The sequence below is a fragment of the Dicentrarchus labrax genome, unplaced genomic scaffold (genome assembly GCF_905237075.1).
Source record: "Dicentrarchus labrax unplaced genomic scaffold, dlabrax2021, whole genome shotgun sequence".
Lineage (NCBI taxonomy): Eukaryota > Metazoa > Chordata > Actinopteri > Moronidae > Dicentrarchus > Dicentrarchus labrax.
The window spans coordinates 1,291,136-1,309,636 of NW_026136718.1; the positions used below are offsets into that span (position 1 = coordinate 1,291,136).

Here is an 18,501-nt window from a genome sequence, read left to right on the forward strand (position 1 = left end):
AAACCACAGTCTCAGTCACATTTGAATGTTTCATCTGAACTCTTACAGGACAAATGTGTAAATATTCAAACTATTTGGACAAACAAGAGACAAATGGACAGATATATATCTGATGTTAAAGGTCCTACATGTTCATACAAAGACTGAACAGCAACACATCAGCTGTGGGTACTGGACTCCAGCAGAGGTCCTGGTCTGTACAAAGACCACATGGTCACTAAATGTAATGATGGTTGTTTGCAGGCTTCAGTCAGACTGATCTCAGAGCTGTGACAAAGACCAACTGATCAGTTGTTTAGTGTAGAAATGAGAGAACAAACAGTGTGAGATCAGACTGGATGAATGAGGACCACTGTCTCTATACATCTTGTAATGCTGTCAGCTGGAATCCAGCTTTATTTCCTGAACACATGAACACAACAACAACAGTCGTCTTCACATCAACTCAAACACATGATCACAACAAGCTCCTGGCTCTCTGATTGGCTGACTGTTCTCTCTCTCTCTCTCTCTCTCTCTCTCTCTCTCTCTCTCTCTCTCTCTCTCTCTCTCTCTCTCTGTCTGTCTGTCTGTCTGTCTGTCTGTCTGTCTGTCTGTCTGTCTGTCTGTCTGTCTGTCTGTCTGTCTGTCTGTCTGTCTGTCTGTCTGTCTGTCTGTCTGTCTGTCCAATCCTGAAGCCTGTCCCCATTCTCCTCTCACAGCTTCACTGAGGAAAGCAGCAAATACTGGATCTGTGTTTAGTCCAAGACTGCTGGAACCAGCATGGACTGACTCAGACCCTCAACTGACCTCAGAGTCTGCAGTCTACAGTGTGGACTCTCCACAAGATCAGACAGCTGCTTCACTCCTGAATCCTCCATGTAGTTGTAATACAGGTCCAGCTCTCTCAGATGGGAGGGGTTGGACTTCAGAGCTGAGACCAGATAATAAGAGCTGATCTCTGACAAACTGCAGCGACTCAATCTGAATAAAGAATAAAAGATGTGAGTTTATAATGAAACAGTTCAGTCAGTAGAAGCATTATATAGTTTCATATTATTGGTGGAAAAATAAAATGCTGAATATATTTGTTATTGTCTGATGGTTGAAATAGAGATTATTGAACTACTCATTGTATGTCTGTATTTTTATTCTCATTGGTTAAAACCCTGATGTGGAATATCAGATTAAATCCAGAGCTGAAGAGGTTCACAGTGAATTATTCAGTGTAGATTCTTCTTGTTCTTTGAAGGTTTTAAATGTGGAGCTCAACATTGCTCTGCCACAGTCAATGGACTAAACCACTGAAGAAGAAAACAGCCTTTAGCATTAAGATACTCAGTGTGGATCAGTTTAATATCAACCTGTCTGCACTTTACTGTCAGCACAACTTAACATCACATTCATCTCAGCACAGAAATAAAAAATGGTGTCTGACCTCAGAGTCTCCAGTCTACAGTGTGGACTCTCCAGAAAACCACACAGCAGCTTCACTCCTGAATCCTGCAGCTTGTTGTTACTCAGGTCCAGCTCTCTCAGATGGGAGGGGTTGGACTTCAGAGCTGAGAGCAGAGAAGAACAGCTGATCTTTGACAAACTGCAGCCACTCAATCTGAATAAAGAATAAAAGATGTGAGTTTAGAAGACAATGTTCCTGCTTGAAATCATTCAGTGTTTAATAATCTGTTCAGAGCTGAAGAAGGTTTACAATGTACAAGTTTAGAAAATGGAAGCTCCAAACACCTGAACCCAAAAGGATGCAGGTTTTTGGGCGACTTTATAAAAGTTACAGCTGAAGATAGTCAACAGAGACACAAACAGAGACAGGAAGAGGCGGGGCAGGCTGATGTGTGAGAGAGACACCAGAGTAGGTGTGTGTGGAAAACAGTAACATTTGTGACGGTCCCTATCTAATGTTGATGTGCTGATGTGGTTGACCAGTTATTGTTTTTCCTATGTGTCCTTGAAGGTACCATGAGCAGATTACAGAGACAGATAAAAACCCTGTCTAAACTTTGCTCTCTCTCTCTCTCTCTCTCTCTCTCTCTCTGCGCGCGCATGCGGCTGCATCCCCGCCAGGAGCAGCAGCACATTCTCTTTGTTTGATTTCTGATTTGGTTTCACTTTACAACATTTACACCTCATATTGCTCACACATCCACATTTACATTACTGATGTTACTGACTGACACACTTCACTGTTGTACTTATAACCTCAGTTGTATGCCAAATTTGTCATAGCCTAGGAGCCGGGTTATGAGACATTACTGAAGAGAAAAGCAAGGTGATTAAAGTATTCAGAGAGTTAAGTAATGAAATAAGTCAAAAACAAAAGATATACAACTAATAAGGTGTAATGTAACAAAGTCTTTCAGATATTTTCAATAGATACACTAACTCCCACACAGACACTGACAACTCTTTGTGACTGCAGATTAAGTTTAGTTCAACTAACAAAAGAGGAACAAAAGGACATTTAAACTTTATGGATGTACGTTATGTACGAACATAAATTAGGTTCAACTGTTAATGAAAGATATCAGATCTACAACAGTAACAGAGAGTCAGTGAACTGACCTCAGAGTCTCCAGTCTACAGTGTGGACTCTCCAGAAAACCACATAGCAGCTTCACTCCTGAATCCTGCAGGTTGTTGTCACTCAGGTCCAGCTCTCTCAGATGGGAGGGGTTGGACTTCAGAGCTGAGACCAGAGAAAAACAGCTGATCTCTGACAAACTGCAGCCACTCAATCTGAATAAAGAATAAAAGATGTGAGTTTAGAAGACAATGTTCCTGCTTGAAATCATTCAGTGTTTAATAATCTGTTCAGAGCTGAAGAAGGTTTACAATGTACAAGTTTAGAAAATGGAAACTCCAAACACCTGAACCCAACAGGATGCAGGTTGCAAACTGTAAAATACAAAGAGTGAAAAAGAGCTCTCATTAATATTAATGACAACGTGCTGCTGCTTCAATAAAGACGTAGTGACTTCAGCTCTTAACCTCTGCCAGCTCCACCAGTGGCTCCATCTATACAAACTCATGTTGTGCAGCCAAACACAAAGAAAAACCCACAGAAACTGATTGAAGGTTCCACTCAAGATCCTAAAGTTTACAAAGATGTCAGAAAGAATTTTGGGGAAATGTGAACAAAAGACAGATACAATATTTCTTGAAGGAATAGTGGAGTCATAAAATCAGCTTCAGTTTAAACTATTCAGTCAGTAGAAGCAAAATGCTGGAAAATAAAATACTGAATATAGTTATTATTGTCTGATAGTTGAAATAGAGATTATTTATTTATTGTCATCATTTATTTTAAAACCCATGATGTGGAATATAAGATAAAATACAGGGTGAATTATTCAGTGTAAATTCTTCTTGTTCTATGAAGGTTTTAAATGTGGAGATCAACATTGCTCTGCCACTAGGGATGTCACAATACCTGAAATATTAATTCGATACCACAGTAAAAAACAACAAAACAATAAATCCTGTGTACTTCAACAGAGACTCCATCATAATGTCAGCCTTCTACAGACATCATCCAAATGTCAGAACAACATTCATACAGCTATTCATGTCAACACTGATCAATAACACACTATATTGATCCTTTAAACAGTTGCATATGGAAATATCAATATCAATGATCAGACATTGTTATTAAAAACACATTGAAATGAACAGAAAGCAAAGAAATATTTCTCCTTCAGTAAAGTTGATCAATGTAAACAAATATTAGTTCAGAGGATCTTCTGTATCCAGATGTGACCATTTACCAACAATGATAAACATTCATTTACTTTAACAACTAACAGCGGACATTTTCTACAGTTTCTGGAACAAACAGTGTTTCCCATTAATTAGTTAAACTATGGCGCCCCACCATGGTATCATTTCCCTCGCTGTAGTTTCATATTGAACCAGAAATATTTTTACACTTCTCTCTAACATTGTGTTTGTGCCGTTGCTTCAGCAAAGAATCTCTCACTCACAGTACAAATATCTTTGATTGATGAACTAGTGGACAATCTGCCTCACTGTGTCCCTCCTGTACAGACAGACAGACAGACAGACAGACAGACAGACAGACAGACACTGTCTGGAGCAGATACAGTTTGTTTTACCAGCACAGACCAGGTAAAGTAACATTGAACAGCAGTGAACTCATCAGTTGGAGCCAGTGTCACTGGTAACCTCGCTGTTTTCCATCATTATGATTGGCTCCCTCATTAACAACGAGCCTCCTTCACACGCGTCTCACCTGCTGTTATTAAAACGCAATCTCAGGTGTTTTTTGGGCGACTTTATAAAAGTTACAGCTGAAGATAGTCAACAGAGACACAAACAGAGACAGGAAGAGGCGGGGCAGGCTGATGTGTGAGAGAGACACCAGAGTAGGTGTGTGTGGAAAACAGTAACATTTGTGACGGTCCCTATCTAATGTTGATGTGCTGATGTGGTTGACCAGTTATTGTTTTTCCTATGTGTCCTTGAAGGTACCATGAGCAGAGTACAGAGACAGATAAAAACCCTGTCTAAACTTTGCTCTCTCTCTCTCTCTCTCTCTCTCTCTCTCTCTCTCTCTCTCGCGCGCATGCGGCTGCATCCCCGCCAGGAGCAGCAGCACATTCTCTTTGTTTGATTTCTGATTTGGTTTCACTTTACAACATTTACACCTCATATTGCTCACACATCCACATTTACATTACTGATGTTACTGACTGACACACTTCACTGTTGTACTTATAACCTCAGTTGTATGCCAAATTTGTCATAGCCTAGGAGCCGGGTTATGAGACATTACTGAAGAGAAAAGCAAGGTGATTAAAGTATTCAGAGAGTTAAGTAATGAAATAATTCAAAAACAAAAAAGATATACAACTAATAAGGTGTAATGTAACAAAGTCTTTCAGATATTTTCAATAGATACACTAACTCCCACACAGACACTGACAACTCTTTGTGACTGCAGATTAAGTTTAGTTCAACTAACAAAAGAGGAACAAAAGGACATTTAAACTTTATGGATGTACGTTATGTACGAACATAAATTAGGTTCAATCGTTAATGAAAGATATCAGATCTACAACAGTAACAGAGAGTCAGTGAACTGACCTCAGAGTCTCCAGTCTACAGTGTGGACTCTCCAGAAAACCACACAGCAGCTTCACTCCTGAATCCTGCAGGTTGTCGTTGTTACTCAGGTCCAGCTCTCTCAGATGGGAGGGGTTGGACTTCAGAGCTGAGACCAGAGAAGAACAGCTGATCTCTGACAACCTGCAGCCACTCAATCTGAATAAAGAATAAAAGATGTGAGTTTAGAAGACAATGTTCCTGCTTGAAATCATTCAGTGTTTAATAATCTGTTCAGAGCTGAAGAAGGTTTACAATGTACAAGTTTAGAAAATGGAAACTCCAAACACCTGAACCCAACAGGATGCAGGTTGCAAACTGTAAAATACAAAGAGTGAAAAAGAGCTCTCATTAATATTAATGACAACGTGCTGCTGCTTCAATAAAGACGTAGTGACTTCAGCTCTGAACCTCTGCAGCTCCACCAGTGGCTCCATCTATACAAACTCATGTTGTGCAGCCAAACACAAAAACCACAAAACCAGAGTTAAGTAATGAAATAGGTCAATAACAAAAGATATACAACTAATAAGGTGTAATGTAACAAAGTCTTTTAAGATAGTTTCAATAGATAAACTAACCCCCACCCACCCCCGTCACCCTCCACACCATATATAAACTATCATCCTGTGGGAGACACTGACAACTCTTCGTGACTGCAGATTAAGTTTAGTTCAATTTACAAAAGAGGAACAAAAAGACATTTAAACTTTATGGATATAAGTTATGTACGAACATAAATTAGGTTCAATCGTTAATGAAAGATATCAGATCTACAACAGTAACAGAGAGTCAGTGAACTGACCTCAGAGTCTCCAGTCTACAGTGTGGACTCTCCAGAAAACCACACAGCAGCTTCACTCCTGAATCCTTCAGCTTGTTGTCACTCAGGTCCAGCTCTCTCAGATGGGAGGGGTTGGACTTCAGAGCTGAGACCAGAGAAGAACAGCTGATCTCTGAAAACCAGCAGTAACTAAATCTGAATAAAGAATAAAAGATGTGAGTTTAGAAGACAATGTTCCTGCTTGAAATCATTCAGTGTTTAATAATCTGTTCAGAGCTGAAGAAGGTTTACAATGTACAAGTTTAGAAAATGGAAACTCCAAACACCTGAACCCAACAGGATGCAGGTTGCAAACTGTAAAATACAAAGAGGTAAAAAGAGCTCTCATTAATATTAATGACAACGTGCTGCTGCTTCAATAAAGACGTAGTGACTTCAGCTCTTAACCTCTGCCAGCTCCAATCCAATCCAATCCAATCCACTTTATTTATATAGCACGAATTTAACAAACACAAGGTTTCCAAAGTGCTGCACAAAAAGATATACAGAATAAATAAATAACACAATCGAAGATACACAATAAAAGATAAAAGCAATAAAATAAAATAAAATAAAATAAGTAAAATAAATAACAGAAATAAATAAAAAGCACTGCCCACACAAGATAAAAATATGCATGTGTACACATAGAATCAACGCTCTACATGGTATCAAAAGCCGAAGAGAAGAGGTGGGTTTTAAGAAGAGTTTTAAAATGAGACAGAGAGGTGGCCTGTCTAATGTGCAGCGGCAATCCATTCCAAAGTTTTGGAGCTGCAACGGCAAACGCTCGTTCCCCTCTGAGCTTAAGCCTAGCTTTAGGCACTGTCAGGAGCAGCTGGTCAGCTGACCTGAGAGAACGGCTGGGAGTGTAGGGGTGCAGCAGCTCAGAGAGGTAAGAAGGGGCAAGGCCATTCAAAGCTTTAAAAGCAAATAAAAGAATTTTAAAATGAATCCTAAAATGGACGGGCAACCAGTGGAGTGAAGCTAAAATAGGTGAAATGTGCTCATACTTGCGTGTGCCAGTTAAAAGACGTGCAGCAGCATTTTGTACCAGTTGAAGACGAGAAATGGAGGACCCACTAACCCCCATATAAAGTGCATTACAGTAATCCAGCCGAGTGGTCACAAAGGCGTGGATTACTGTCTCAAAGTGCTGTCTCTGAAGGACTGATTTGATTTTTGCCAGCTGCCTTAACTGGAAAAAGCTAGACTTTACCACAGCTTTAATCTGGCTGTCAAATTTAAGGTCTGTGTCAACTTTTACCCCAAGATTTTTTGCAATTGGTTTGCGATATTGCGCTAAAGAACCCAGATCAACTGGGGGGGTCACAGAAGTGCCACCAAAGACCATTACTTCTGTCTTTTTTTCATTAAAATTCAGAAAATTCAAAGACATCCAAGTTTTAAGGTCGTGTAAGCACTTTAGCAGTGGGTCAACAGAGTAGGATTCTGATTTTTGAGGGGGATATAGATCTGGCTGTCATCCGCATAACAGTGAAAAGAAATGCCATGTTTCCTGAGAATGGAACCAAGTGGGAGTAGATAAAGAGAAAATAAAAGAGGGCCAAGCACAGAGCCCTGTGGGACCCCACATGAGAGAGGAGCAGTGGAGGACACAGAGTCATCAAGGCTGACACAGAAAGTCCGATGTGACAGGTAGGACCTGAACCATTCCAGTGCTGAGCCACTGATGCCCACCCACTGCTCCAAACGAGCGATCAGGATTTCATGATCCACTGTATCAAATACTGCAGTCAATTCTAAAAGTACAAGGACAACACAGTGTCCAGAGTCAGTAGCTAAAAAGATATCATTAAAAACTCTTAAAAGCGCTGATTCTGTGCTGTGCAATGTTTTAAAACCGGATTGGAAAGTCTCAAGAATATTGTGTTCATTTAAAAAGTCCATGAGCTGGGAATAAACAATCTTCTCTAAGATTTTAGAGAAGAAAGGCAATTTGGATATAGGCCTGAAATTTGCCAAAACATTAGGATCCAGCCCAGGTTTTTTTAATGAAGGCTGCACAACTGCATGTTTAAGATTTACAGGGACTACTCCAGAGGACAGACTGCTATTAATAACTGTGAGACATGATGGCCCAATAGTGGGAAAAACCTCCTTGAATAACCGGGGCGGGACAGTATCATTCGGAGACCCTGAGGGCTTCAAATGACCCACAATCTCATGCACAAACAGCAGGGTCACAGGTTCAAAGGTTCTCCACCAGTGGCTCCATCTATACAAACTGTTCTATTCAGTCAGTAGAAGCAAAATGCTGGAAGATAAAATACTGAATATAGTTATTATTGTCTGATAGTTGAAATAGAGATTATTTATTTATTGTCATCATTTATTTCAAAACCCATGATGGGGAATATTAGATGGAAATACAGAGTGAATTATTCAGTGTAGATTCTTCTTGTTATATGAAGGTTTTAAATGTGGAGATCAACATTGCTCTGCCACTAGGGATGTCACAATACCTGAAATATTAATTCGATACCACAGTAAAAAACAACAAAACAATAAATCCTGTGTACTTCAACAGAGACTCCATCATAATGTCAGCCTTCTACAGACATCATCCAAATGTCAGAACAACATTCATACAGCTATTCATGTCAACACTGATCAATAACACACTATATTGATCCTTTAAAATGCTGCATTTGGAAATATCAATATCAATGATCGACCTTAATTGTGAAAAAACATTGAAATGAACAGAAAGCAAAGAAATATTTCTCCTTCAGTAAAGTTGATCAATGTAAACAAATATTAGTTCAGAGGATCTTCTGTATCCAGATGTGACCATTAACCAACAATGATAAACATTCATTTACTTTAACAACTAACAGTGGACATTTTCTACAGTTTCTGGAACAAACAGTGTTTCCCATTAATTAGTTAAACTATGGCGCCCCACCATGGTATCATTTCCCTCGCTGTAGTTTCATATTGAACCAGAAATATTTTTACACTTCTCTCTAACATTGTGTTTGTGCCGTTGCTTCAGCAAAGAATCTCTCACTCACAGTACAAATATCTTTGATTGATGATCTAGTGGACAATCTGCCTTACTGTGTCCCTCCTGTACAGACAGACAGACAGACAGACAGACAGACAGACAGACAGACAGACAGACACTCTCTGGAGCAGATACAGTTTGTTTTACCAGCACAGACCAGGTAAAGTAACAGTGAACAGCAGTGAACTCATCAGTTGGAGCCAGTGTCACTGGTAACCTCGCTGTTTTCCATCATTATGATTGGCTCCCTCATTAACAACGAGCCTCCTTCACACGCGGCTCACCTGCTGTTATTAAAACGCAATCTCAGGTTTTTTTTCAGGTGACTTTATAAATAATATTACAGCTGAAGAAAGTCAACAGAGACACAAACAGAGAGACAGAAAGAGGCGGGGCAGGCTGGTGTGTGTGGAAAACAGTAACATTACTGAAGAGAAAAGCAAGGTGATTAAAGTATTCAGAGAGTTAAGTAATGAAATAAGTCAAAAACAAAAGATATACAACTAATAAGGTGTAATGTGACCGAGTCTTTCAGATACTTTCAATAGATAAACTAACCCCCACCCACCCCCGTCACCCTCCACACCATATATAAACTATCATCCTGTGGGAGACACTGACAACTCTTTGTGACTGCAGATTAAGTTTAGTTCAACTAACAAAAGGACATTTAAACTTTATGGATATAAGTTATGTACGAACATAAATTAGGTTCAACTGTTAATGAAAGATATCAGATCTACAACAGTAACAGAGAGTCAGTGAACTGACCTCAGAGTCTCCAGTCTACAGTGTGGACTCTCCAGAAAACCACACAGCAGCTTCACTCCTGAATCCTTCAGGTTGTTGTCACTCAGGTCCAGCTCTCTCAGATGGGAGGGGTTGGACTTCAGAGCTGAGACCAGAGAAGAACAGCTGATCTCTGACAACCTGCAGTCCCTCAATCTGAATAAAGAATAAAAGATGTGAGTTTAGAAGACAATGTTCCTGCTTGAAATCATTCAGTGTTTAATAATCTGTTCAGAGCTGAAGAAGGTTTACAATGTACAAGTTTAGAAAATGGAAACTCCAAACACCTGAACCCAACAGGATGCAGGTTGCAAACTGTAAAATACAAAGAGTGAAAAAGAGCTCTCATTAATATTAATGACAACGTGCTGCTGCTTCAATAAAGACGTAGTGACTTCAGCTCTTAACATCTGCCAGCTCCACCAGTGGCTCCATCTATACAAACTCATGTTGTGCAGCCAAACACAAAAAAAAACCCACAGAAACTGATTGAAGGTTCCACTCAAGATCCTAAAGTTTACAAAGATGTCAGAAAGAATTTTGGGGAAATGTGAACAAAAGACATCTACAAAATTTCTCTAAGGAATAGTGGAGTCATAAAATCAGGTTCAGTTTAAACTATTCAGTCAGTAGAAGCAAAATGCTGGAAAATAAAATACTGAATATAGTTATTATTGTCTGATAGTTGAAATAGAGATTATTTATTTGTTGTCATTTATTTTAAAACCCATGATGGGGATTATAAAATGGAAATAAAGAGTGAATTATTCAGTGTAGATTCTTCTTGTTATATGAAGGTTTTAAATGTGGAGCTCAACATTGCTCTGCCACAGTCAATGGACTAAACCACAGAAGAAGAAAACAGCCTTTAGCATTAAGATACTCAGTGTGGATCAGTATAATATCAGCCTTATGTCTGCACTTTACTGTCAGCACAACTTAACATCACATTCATCTCAGCACAGAAATAAACAATGGTGTCTGACCTCAGAGTCTCCAGTCTACAGTGTGGACTCTCCAGAAAACCACACAGCAGCTTCACTCCTGAATCCTGCAGAGTGTTGTTACTCAGGTCCAGCTCTCTCAGATGGGAGGGGTTGGACTTCAGAGCTGAGACCAGAGAACAGCTGATCTCTGACAAACTGCAGCCACTCAATCTGAATAAAGAATAAAAGATGTGAGCTTAGAAGACAATGTTCCTGCTTGAAATCATTCAGTGTTTAATAATCTGTTCAGAGCTGAAGAAGGTTTACAATGTACAAGTTTAGAAAATGGAAACTCCAAACACCTGAACCCAACAGGATGCAGGTTGCAAACTGTAAAATACAAAGAGCTCTCATTAATATTAATGACAACGTGCTGCTGCTTCAATAAAGACGTAGTGACTTCAGCTCTTAACCTCTGCCAGCTCCACCAGTGGCTCCATCTATACAAACTCATGTTGAGCAGCCAATAACAAAAACCACAAAACCAGAGTTAAGTAATGAAATAAGTCAATAACAAAAGATATACAACTTGTAGAATATATTTGGATGCTGGCGTACACAGTCTGGCCTTAGTTTCCGGTAAGAAAAACTGCAGCTACTCCAGAGAATTATGGTTTCCTTCTTTATTAATTCCTCACATGAACAATGTACAGGATGTGTCTTGTTGTGGTTTCCTGAATTACACAAAATAAATAAACAGCAAATATATTATTATTTTAACAAAATAAAGCAATAAGACTGTGAACTAAACAGATACAGAGTACTATGCAGTAAAATAACATGAGGTCGGAATGACACTCCGTAATAGCCGCACGTGGGCGCCTCAGACTACATCATTACAATGTCATACACAACAACTGTACTAAACGTAAATGTCGTCGGGTGCAGAGCCCGTACGCAATATTAAACACACAATGAAATAGTATTATATGTCTAGAACATATATATAAGGGAATTCAAACATATTAACCAGACTCTGGTAATATATCTAATGTACAAAAAACCGTGTGTGCGTCAGTACCTTTACAACATAGCGGCTAACATAACAATAAACAGTGAATATAAACTTACTCTACACTCACGCACAACGGACACAAGTTATTTGGCTCTGCTCAACGCTCTCGTAACAGAGAAGGAGGTGTGCAGCACTCAACAGGTAACTTAGCTGCCGTCGGGACGGTTCTGACGTTCCTTCGGGACAACTCGGGTCCTTCCGGTTGCGATCGGCTCTTCCCGTACACGGCAGAGCAGGGGAAGTTTGCACAGCCGCCCCCAAATTCACCTAGTGAATTTGCAGTTTCACAAAGGTCCCTGCTGTGTTGTAAGATCAGTCTCAGTCCTCTGGCATTTCTGGCAGAGGATGAGTTTAGCCACTGGCCGTGTGTATGTAGACCCTTTAATGTTCACCTCAGCTGTGCGTATCCGGCCGTCATCACTGGGGATGACTTTGGTGACTCGTCCAACTGGCCACAGTGCTCTTGGCAGCTGTGGGTCAATGATCATGACCACCTGATCTGGAGTGAGGTCCACAGTAGAACTATGCCACTTCCGACGATGTTGAAGGTTGGGGAGATAGTTCCTTGTGAACTGGAGCCAGAAGTGATCTGCCAGCACCTGGCTGTGTTTCCAGCGACGACGTCCAAGCAGGTCACTGTTGTGATACACGACTTGTGGTAGTGATGCATCCCGCCGCCCCATGAGTAGGAGATTTGGCGTTATGGGGTCAGGATCTGCGATGTCTGATGTAGCATAACGAAGGGGCTTTGAGTTAAGAATACCCTCAACTTCTATCAGGACCGTCATGAGGACTTCCTCTGGGAGCACTTGGTCTTTCAAGACTACTTGCAGGGATGCTTTAACAGATTTGATCTCTCTCTCCCAAACACCGCCAAAATGAGGTGCTAATGGTGGATTGAATCGGAAGTTGATGCTCTGCTCAGCAAGCTGATCCTTTAGTGATGGCTCAAGTGCGGCGAAGGCTTCTTGCAGCTCTCTGTCTCCTCCCCGGAAATTAGTGCCTCGGTCACAGAGAATCTCAAACGGCTTCCCTCTTCTTGTCACAAAGCGCCGTAAGGCGAGCAAAAAGGAGTCAGTGTCCATGCAGCACAAAAGGTCCAGATGCACACACCGAGTGGTGAGGCATTTAAAGACAATACCCCACCTCTTCTCATGTCTGCGGCCTATTTTGATGGTGTACGGGCCGAAACAATCCACGCCGGTAGACCAGTATGGCGGTTGGTTGATGCGCAACCGTGCAACTGGCAGGTCGGCCATCTGGGGAATGACAGGTTTGCTGCGCCATTTGCGGCACTCTGTGCAGCTATGCTGATGTTTCTTGACAGCTTGACATCCATGAATAATCCAGTATGTCCTCCTTATTTCTGCAAATACACGGTCAGGACCTGCATGAAGCAACCGGTTGTCATAATCCTGTATGAGCAACCGCGTGACATGGTGGTTTGGTGCCAGGATGATAGGATGGATGGTGTCCTCCCCCTAGATTCTCTGCCTTTCGAAGTCGACCTCCGACCCTTATCAACTCCACATTTTCGTCGTAGACAGGGGATAGAGACAGCAAGCTGCTATTAGAGCTGAGAGGTTTACCAGCTTGCAGGGCAGTAAACTCCGCCGGGAAACACTCCTGTTGTGCTCTCTTCAAGATGACAACTTCTGTATTGACTCTGTCGGCTGCAGTCATGGGAGGAGCAGCCGCCCCGTGTAGGGACTGGAATGTGGCACCTACCAGTTCTGACCAGGAGTTCACCTGAGTTACATCTGGGACTGGAAGGCTGCTTACTGTGATATTACCACAGAAGATGGTATCACGTGTTTCTTCAGCTGGTGTAGGTGTGTAACTTACAGCAGGATCAGTTGGCCACTCGGCTTGAGGCTGGTGGAGAAGGGTCGGACCACATGTCCAGCGATTTGGCTTTACTAGTTCCGCCAGGGATTTCCCACGGGTGATATCGTCAGCAGGATTCTCTTCCGAGGGAACATGTCTCCATTTGTCTGCTCCAACTAGCTCTTGGATCTCTGCTATCCGTGTCCCCACAAACACCTTGTACTGCTGAGATTCAGACTGGATCCAGTGTAAAACAGTCGTGGAATCAGTCCACAGTATTGTTTTATTTACTGGTAGTGTCAACTCTGTGTGTAAGACCTTGGCTAACTGTGCGCCTGACAGGGCCGCACACAGCTCGAGACGAGGTATTGATAATTGTTTCTTCGGTGCTACACGAGACCTTGCCATCACAAATGCCACCTGTACCTTTCCTTCACTGTCTTCAACCCTCATGTATGCTACAGCACCATAGGCTTTCTCTGAGGGGTCGCAGAAGATGTGTAGTTCAACAGGAGTGTCAGTAGGAACGTTAGCGGTGTAGCAACGTGGCAGTGTGACGTATTGAAGCTGGGGGAGCTCGTTCTCCCACGCTTGCCATACAGGGAGGAGACGGTCCACAATGGGCTCATCCCATCCTCTTTCTTGTCTCCATAGGGCTTGAACTATGACCTTGGCACGTGTGGTATACGGTATGATGTAGCCCAGAGGGTCGTATTGACTGGCTAGAACCCGGTATACATATCTCATGGTCGGGTCGGTCGCTGGGATGGTTCGGTGTTTGTATCCAAGAGTGTCAGGTCTGCAGCGCCACAGGAGACCGAGTGTTGACTCCTGTGGGTCGGTCTTATTTGCAGTCAGCCATAACTCACATCCTGCTGATTTGGCTTCGGGAGGTAGATGTGCAATAACCTCAGGCATGTTGCTGGACCACTGTCTCATATCAAAACCTCCACTGGCAAGGAGAGCTCTCATCTTGTCAATGAGCTGTCTGGCTTGATCCGGAGACGGCAGAGACAGGAGACAATTGTCTACATAAAATGATTGCAGCACAGATTGGACCACGTCTTCATTGCCCTCACTGTGATCTTGCACATGACGCTGCAAAGCATAGGTTGCACAGCATGGGCTACAGGTCGTCCCAAATGGCAAAACACGCCACTCGTAGACATCTGGGCTGTGCTCTTTCTCACCATCACGCCACAGGAAGCGAAGGAGTGGCTGGTCTTCAGGGAGGAGACGCACCTGATGGAACATGCCGCGGATATCTCCACTGATGGCCACAGCTTGTTCTCTGAACCTCAGTAGTACACCAAGCACTGGTGCACTCAAGGTAGGACCAGGAAGCAGGTTGTTATTGAGGCAGGCTTGTTGATAGTTGAATGAACAGTTGAAGACAACTCTTGCTTTACCATTATGATAAACAAGATGGTGAGGGAGGAACCAGGACTCTCTTGACCTGCTCACCTTATCAGCGTTGATCTTGACAGCATATCCAGCCTTCTCCAATTTGTGTATCTCCCTCATTATACACTGAAGATTGTTCAGGGTTAGTAGCAAGGCGGCGCTCTGTTGCTCTGAGGAGAGCCATCACGGCCGTGGGTGGAGCATGGAGCGCGGGTGCATTTGGTTTACGCAACAATGGAGTAGCATAGCGGGACACACCGTCTACTGTGACTCTGATGGTCTTTTGCTCCAGTTGTTCCATAGCTGCTTTATCCTCGCCAGAGCGGATCACCTCCTTACTGTTTCTGAATGGCAATGTGTCTAGCTTCCAAAGTCTTTCAACATTTTGATGTAGTTCTTCAGAAGGGGAGAGGAATGAAGAATGAAGACAGCTGTTCTCACCTGATGAATGCTGCAGGAAGGTGGCAGGTCCCTGCACAGCCCATCCCAGAACCGTGCACACAGCTACAGGTCCACCGATTGGGCCAGACCGGACTGGGGATACTGGTGTTATCAGGTGAGGGTTGTCAGAACCAATGAGTAGCATAGGCTTGACTTTATTGTAGGAGAGCAGTGGAATGTCTCTCAAGTGCTGGTAGCTTCGTTTCAGGTTTTCAGCTGCACATGACTGTTCAGCCAGATTCAGCTCTGCTGCTGTGAAGGCATGTTGGATGTCATGTTTCATCCCTTTCTTCTTCAGGGGTGACACTTTGAGTGAGACTGTAGCTCCCTTTACCTGCACCTTGTCCTGTCTAATTGTCCTCAGGGACAAGATTTCTTCCTTTCCTTTGAGACCAAGGTGATGCACAGCAGCTGGTAATATGATTGTTCGTTCAGATCCGTCATCCAGAATAGCGTAAGTACTGAGTGTTTTCTTCCCATTGTGCAGGCGTACTGGAACAACCTTTAGCATCACTCGACCTGAATGGCTAATTTGGTCTGTGTAAATCATGCTGGGGGATGTACTCACTGTCAGGACAGTCTCTATTTGAGCCACATCATGGAGCACAGATAAGTGTTGTTCCCCACAAGTTGAACAGGGCTTCTTTAAGGTGCAGTTGTCAGATGTGTGTCCTCTCCCACACCTCCAGCATCTTTTCTTCTCCTTTATCCAGTCAGCCTTTGTATTGTTTGTGAGCTTAGCAAAGTCACTGCATGCGTTGAGGTAGAGTTCTTGGTTGTTACAGTAAGGGCAATAGGGCTTGAACCTATCACGCTTCTTAGACTGTGGTGGAGGGATTGATGCAGGAGCTGGATTATGTTGCTGAGCCCCCTGGTGGTTCCCGAGTGGAATAGTTGCAGACTTCACTCTTGGCTGCTTCACTGATCTGTACTCCCTGCTGTCAGCATGTGTGGATTCTGGTGGACGTGTACCTATTCGACGGGATACCTGCAGTGTCTGGACTTTCCTCTCAAGCCACTCTGCCAGATCTGGAAGAGTATATGTCCTCTCGCTACCACTCTGGATAATTCCCCTAGTGAAGCAGTATTCAGCGAAGGCATCTCTGAAGTTAGCAGGCAGCTTGGTGAGCAGTGTGTCAACATGAGAACCACACCGCAGCTCTGCAGATGAAGGACCTTGCATTGTGCTTAGCCTGCCCACTAGTGTTCCAACTGATGCTGCAAAATCTTCAATACCTTGATAGTCTCTGGCCTTCACTGGTGGAGCGTTTAGGATGGCATTGAGTTCTCCCTGCACAAGCTGTCTGGGCTGACCATATCTTTGAACTGTGGAGACTGCAGGTGGCACCAGTGAGGTAGAGGGATTTGGTGCTATCATGTTGACTGGAGGCACAGGTTGTGCAGGCAGGGCCCATGATACAGGGATTACCTGGTCAATAGGTGCTGATGGAACAGAGGCTGTGAAGTCCACTCGTGTCATTTGTGAAATAGGAGCAGATAGTATCGATTCAGCGTCTGAAGCTTGTTCCACATCGTCAACCGGCTGTGCAGCAGAATCTTGTTCCACAGCTTCTGTCAGTTCAGCAGAGAGTGCGTTTTGCATTGATGAGGCAGCAGCTGTGTCCTGATCTTGAGAGAGGGGCACCATTGGGGCTGGAATATGTGATGCAGATGGGTACTGTGCCATCCTAGTTGGACTGGGACACATGTTAATCCTCCCTAGATGGGGAAGGCTACTGTACTGAGGCATATCTGCAGCATTTTGGTGTGAGCGATATGTGGGTTGAGTATAGGCAAACTGAGGGTGAGGAGTTAGCCTCACATTGTCCATTTCAGCTTGCAGCTCTCTCATTTGGTGTCTCATAGTCTGCCAGCGTGCCTCTAAGCACTTAAGTCTATCATCAGGGCTCTTGTAGGACTGATATGTGGGCACTGGATATGGAAGGAGTCCTCCCATGTTGGGGGGCTGCTACATATGTTGTTGTCATCAATGACACTGTCCTTGTCATGGTGGGATGAAGGGGTTGGAACGGGTAGCTGAGCTCGTAGTCTTCCAGATGTCCGGGAATGCGTCGCACCCTGCTGGGACGGGGACTCGGTGGCTGCTGCCCATCGTAATATCCTCTGCTTGTAGCCATGGCGCAGCTTGTGTACATCCGGCTCGAAGGACCACTTGTAGAATATATTTGGATGCTGGCGTACACAGTCTGGCCTTAGTTTCCGGTAAGAAAAACTGCAGCTACTCCAGAGAATTATGGTTTCCTTCTTTATTAATTCCTCACATGAACAATGTACAGGATGTGTCTTGTTGTGGTTTCCTGAATTACACAAAATAAATAAACAGCAAATATATTATTATTTTGACGAAATAAAGCAATAAGACTGTGAACTAAACAGATACAGAGTACTATGCAGTAAAATAACATGAGGTCGGAATGACACTCCGTAATAGCCGCACGTGGGCGCCTCAGACCACATCATTACACTGTCATACACAACAACTGTACTAAACGTAAATGTCGTCGGGTGCAGAGCCCGTACGCAATATTAAACACACAATGAAATAGTATTATATGTCTAGAACATATATATAAGGGAATTCAAACATATTAACCAGACTCTGGTAATATATCTAATGTACAAAAAAAACGTGTGTGCGTCAGTACCTTTACAACATAGCGGCTAACATAACAATAAACAGTGAATATAAACTTACTCTGCACTCACGCACAACGGACACAAGTTATTTGGCTCTGCTCAACGCTCTCGTAACAGAGAAGGAGGTGTGCAGCACTCAACAGGTAACTTAGCTGCCGTCGGGACGGTTCTGACGTTCCTTCGGGACAACTCGGGTCCTTCCGGTTGCGATCGGCTCTTCCCGTACACGGCAGAGCAGGGAAGTTTGCACACAACTAATAAGGTGTAATGTAACAAAGTCTTTTAAGATAGTTTCAATAGATAAACTAACCCCCCACCCAACCCCCGTCACCCTCCACACCATATATAAACTATCATCATGTGGGAGACACTGACCACTCTTTGTGACTGCAGATTAAGTTTAGTTCAA

The 18,501-nt window shown here is 42.9% G+C and overlaps 1 protein-coding gene and 1 long non-coding RNA gene across 2 annotated transcripts in view; both read right to left on the bottom strand.

Moving 5' to 3' along the window:
* LOC127350631 (protein NLRC5-like) overlaps positions 1 to 18,501 on the bottom strand; it is a 151,624-nt gene that overhangs the window by 1,349 nt on the left and 131,774 nt on the right. Inside the window, exons 14-20 of the mRNA XM_051377445.1 lie at positions 10,748 to 10,918; positions 9,744 to 9,917; positions 5,924 to 6,097; positions 5,101 to 5,277; positions 2,557 to 2,730; positions 1,418 to 1,591; positions 790 to 963 (exon numbers count right to left, since the gene is read on the bottom strand). Of these exons, the coding sequence (XP_051233405.1) occupies positions 790 to 963; positions 1,418 to 1,591; positions 2,557 to 2,730; positions 5,101 to 5,277; positions 5,924 to 6,097; positions 9,744 to 9,917; positions 10,748 to 10,918 (1,218 nt within the window). The remainder of the gene's footprint in view (positions 1 to 789; positions 964 to 1,417; positions 1,592 to 2,556; positions 2,731 to 5,100; positions 5,278 to 5,923; positions 6,098 to 9,743; positions 9,918 to 10,747; positions 10,919 to 18,501) is intronic.
* Positions 11,356 to 18,440, bottom strand: LOC127349792 (uncharacterized). Its single transcript, XR_007880414.1, has 2 exons — positions 18,101 to 18,440; positions 11,356 to 11,768 (listed from the first exon to the last, which is right to left on the bottom strand). It is a non-coding gene; the product is annotated as an uncharacterized LOC127349792 (long non-coding RNA).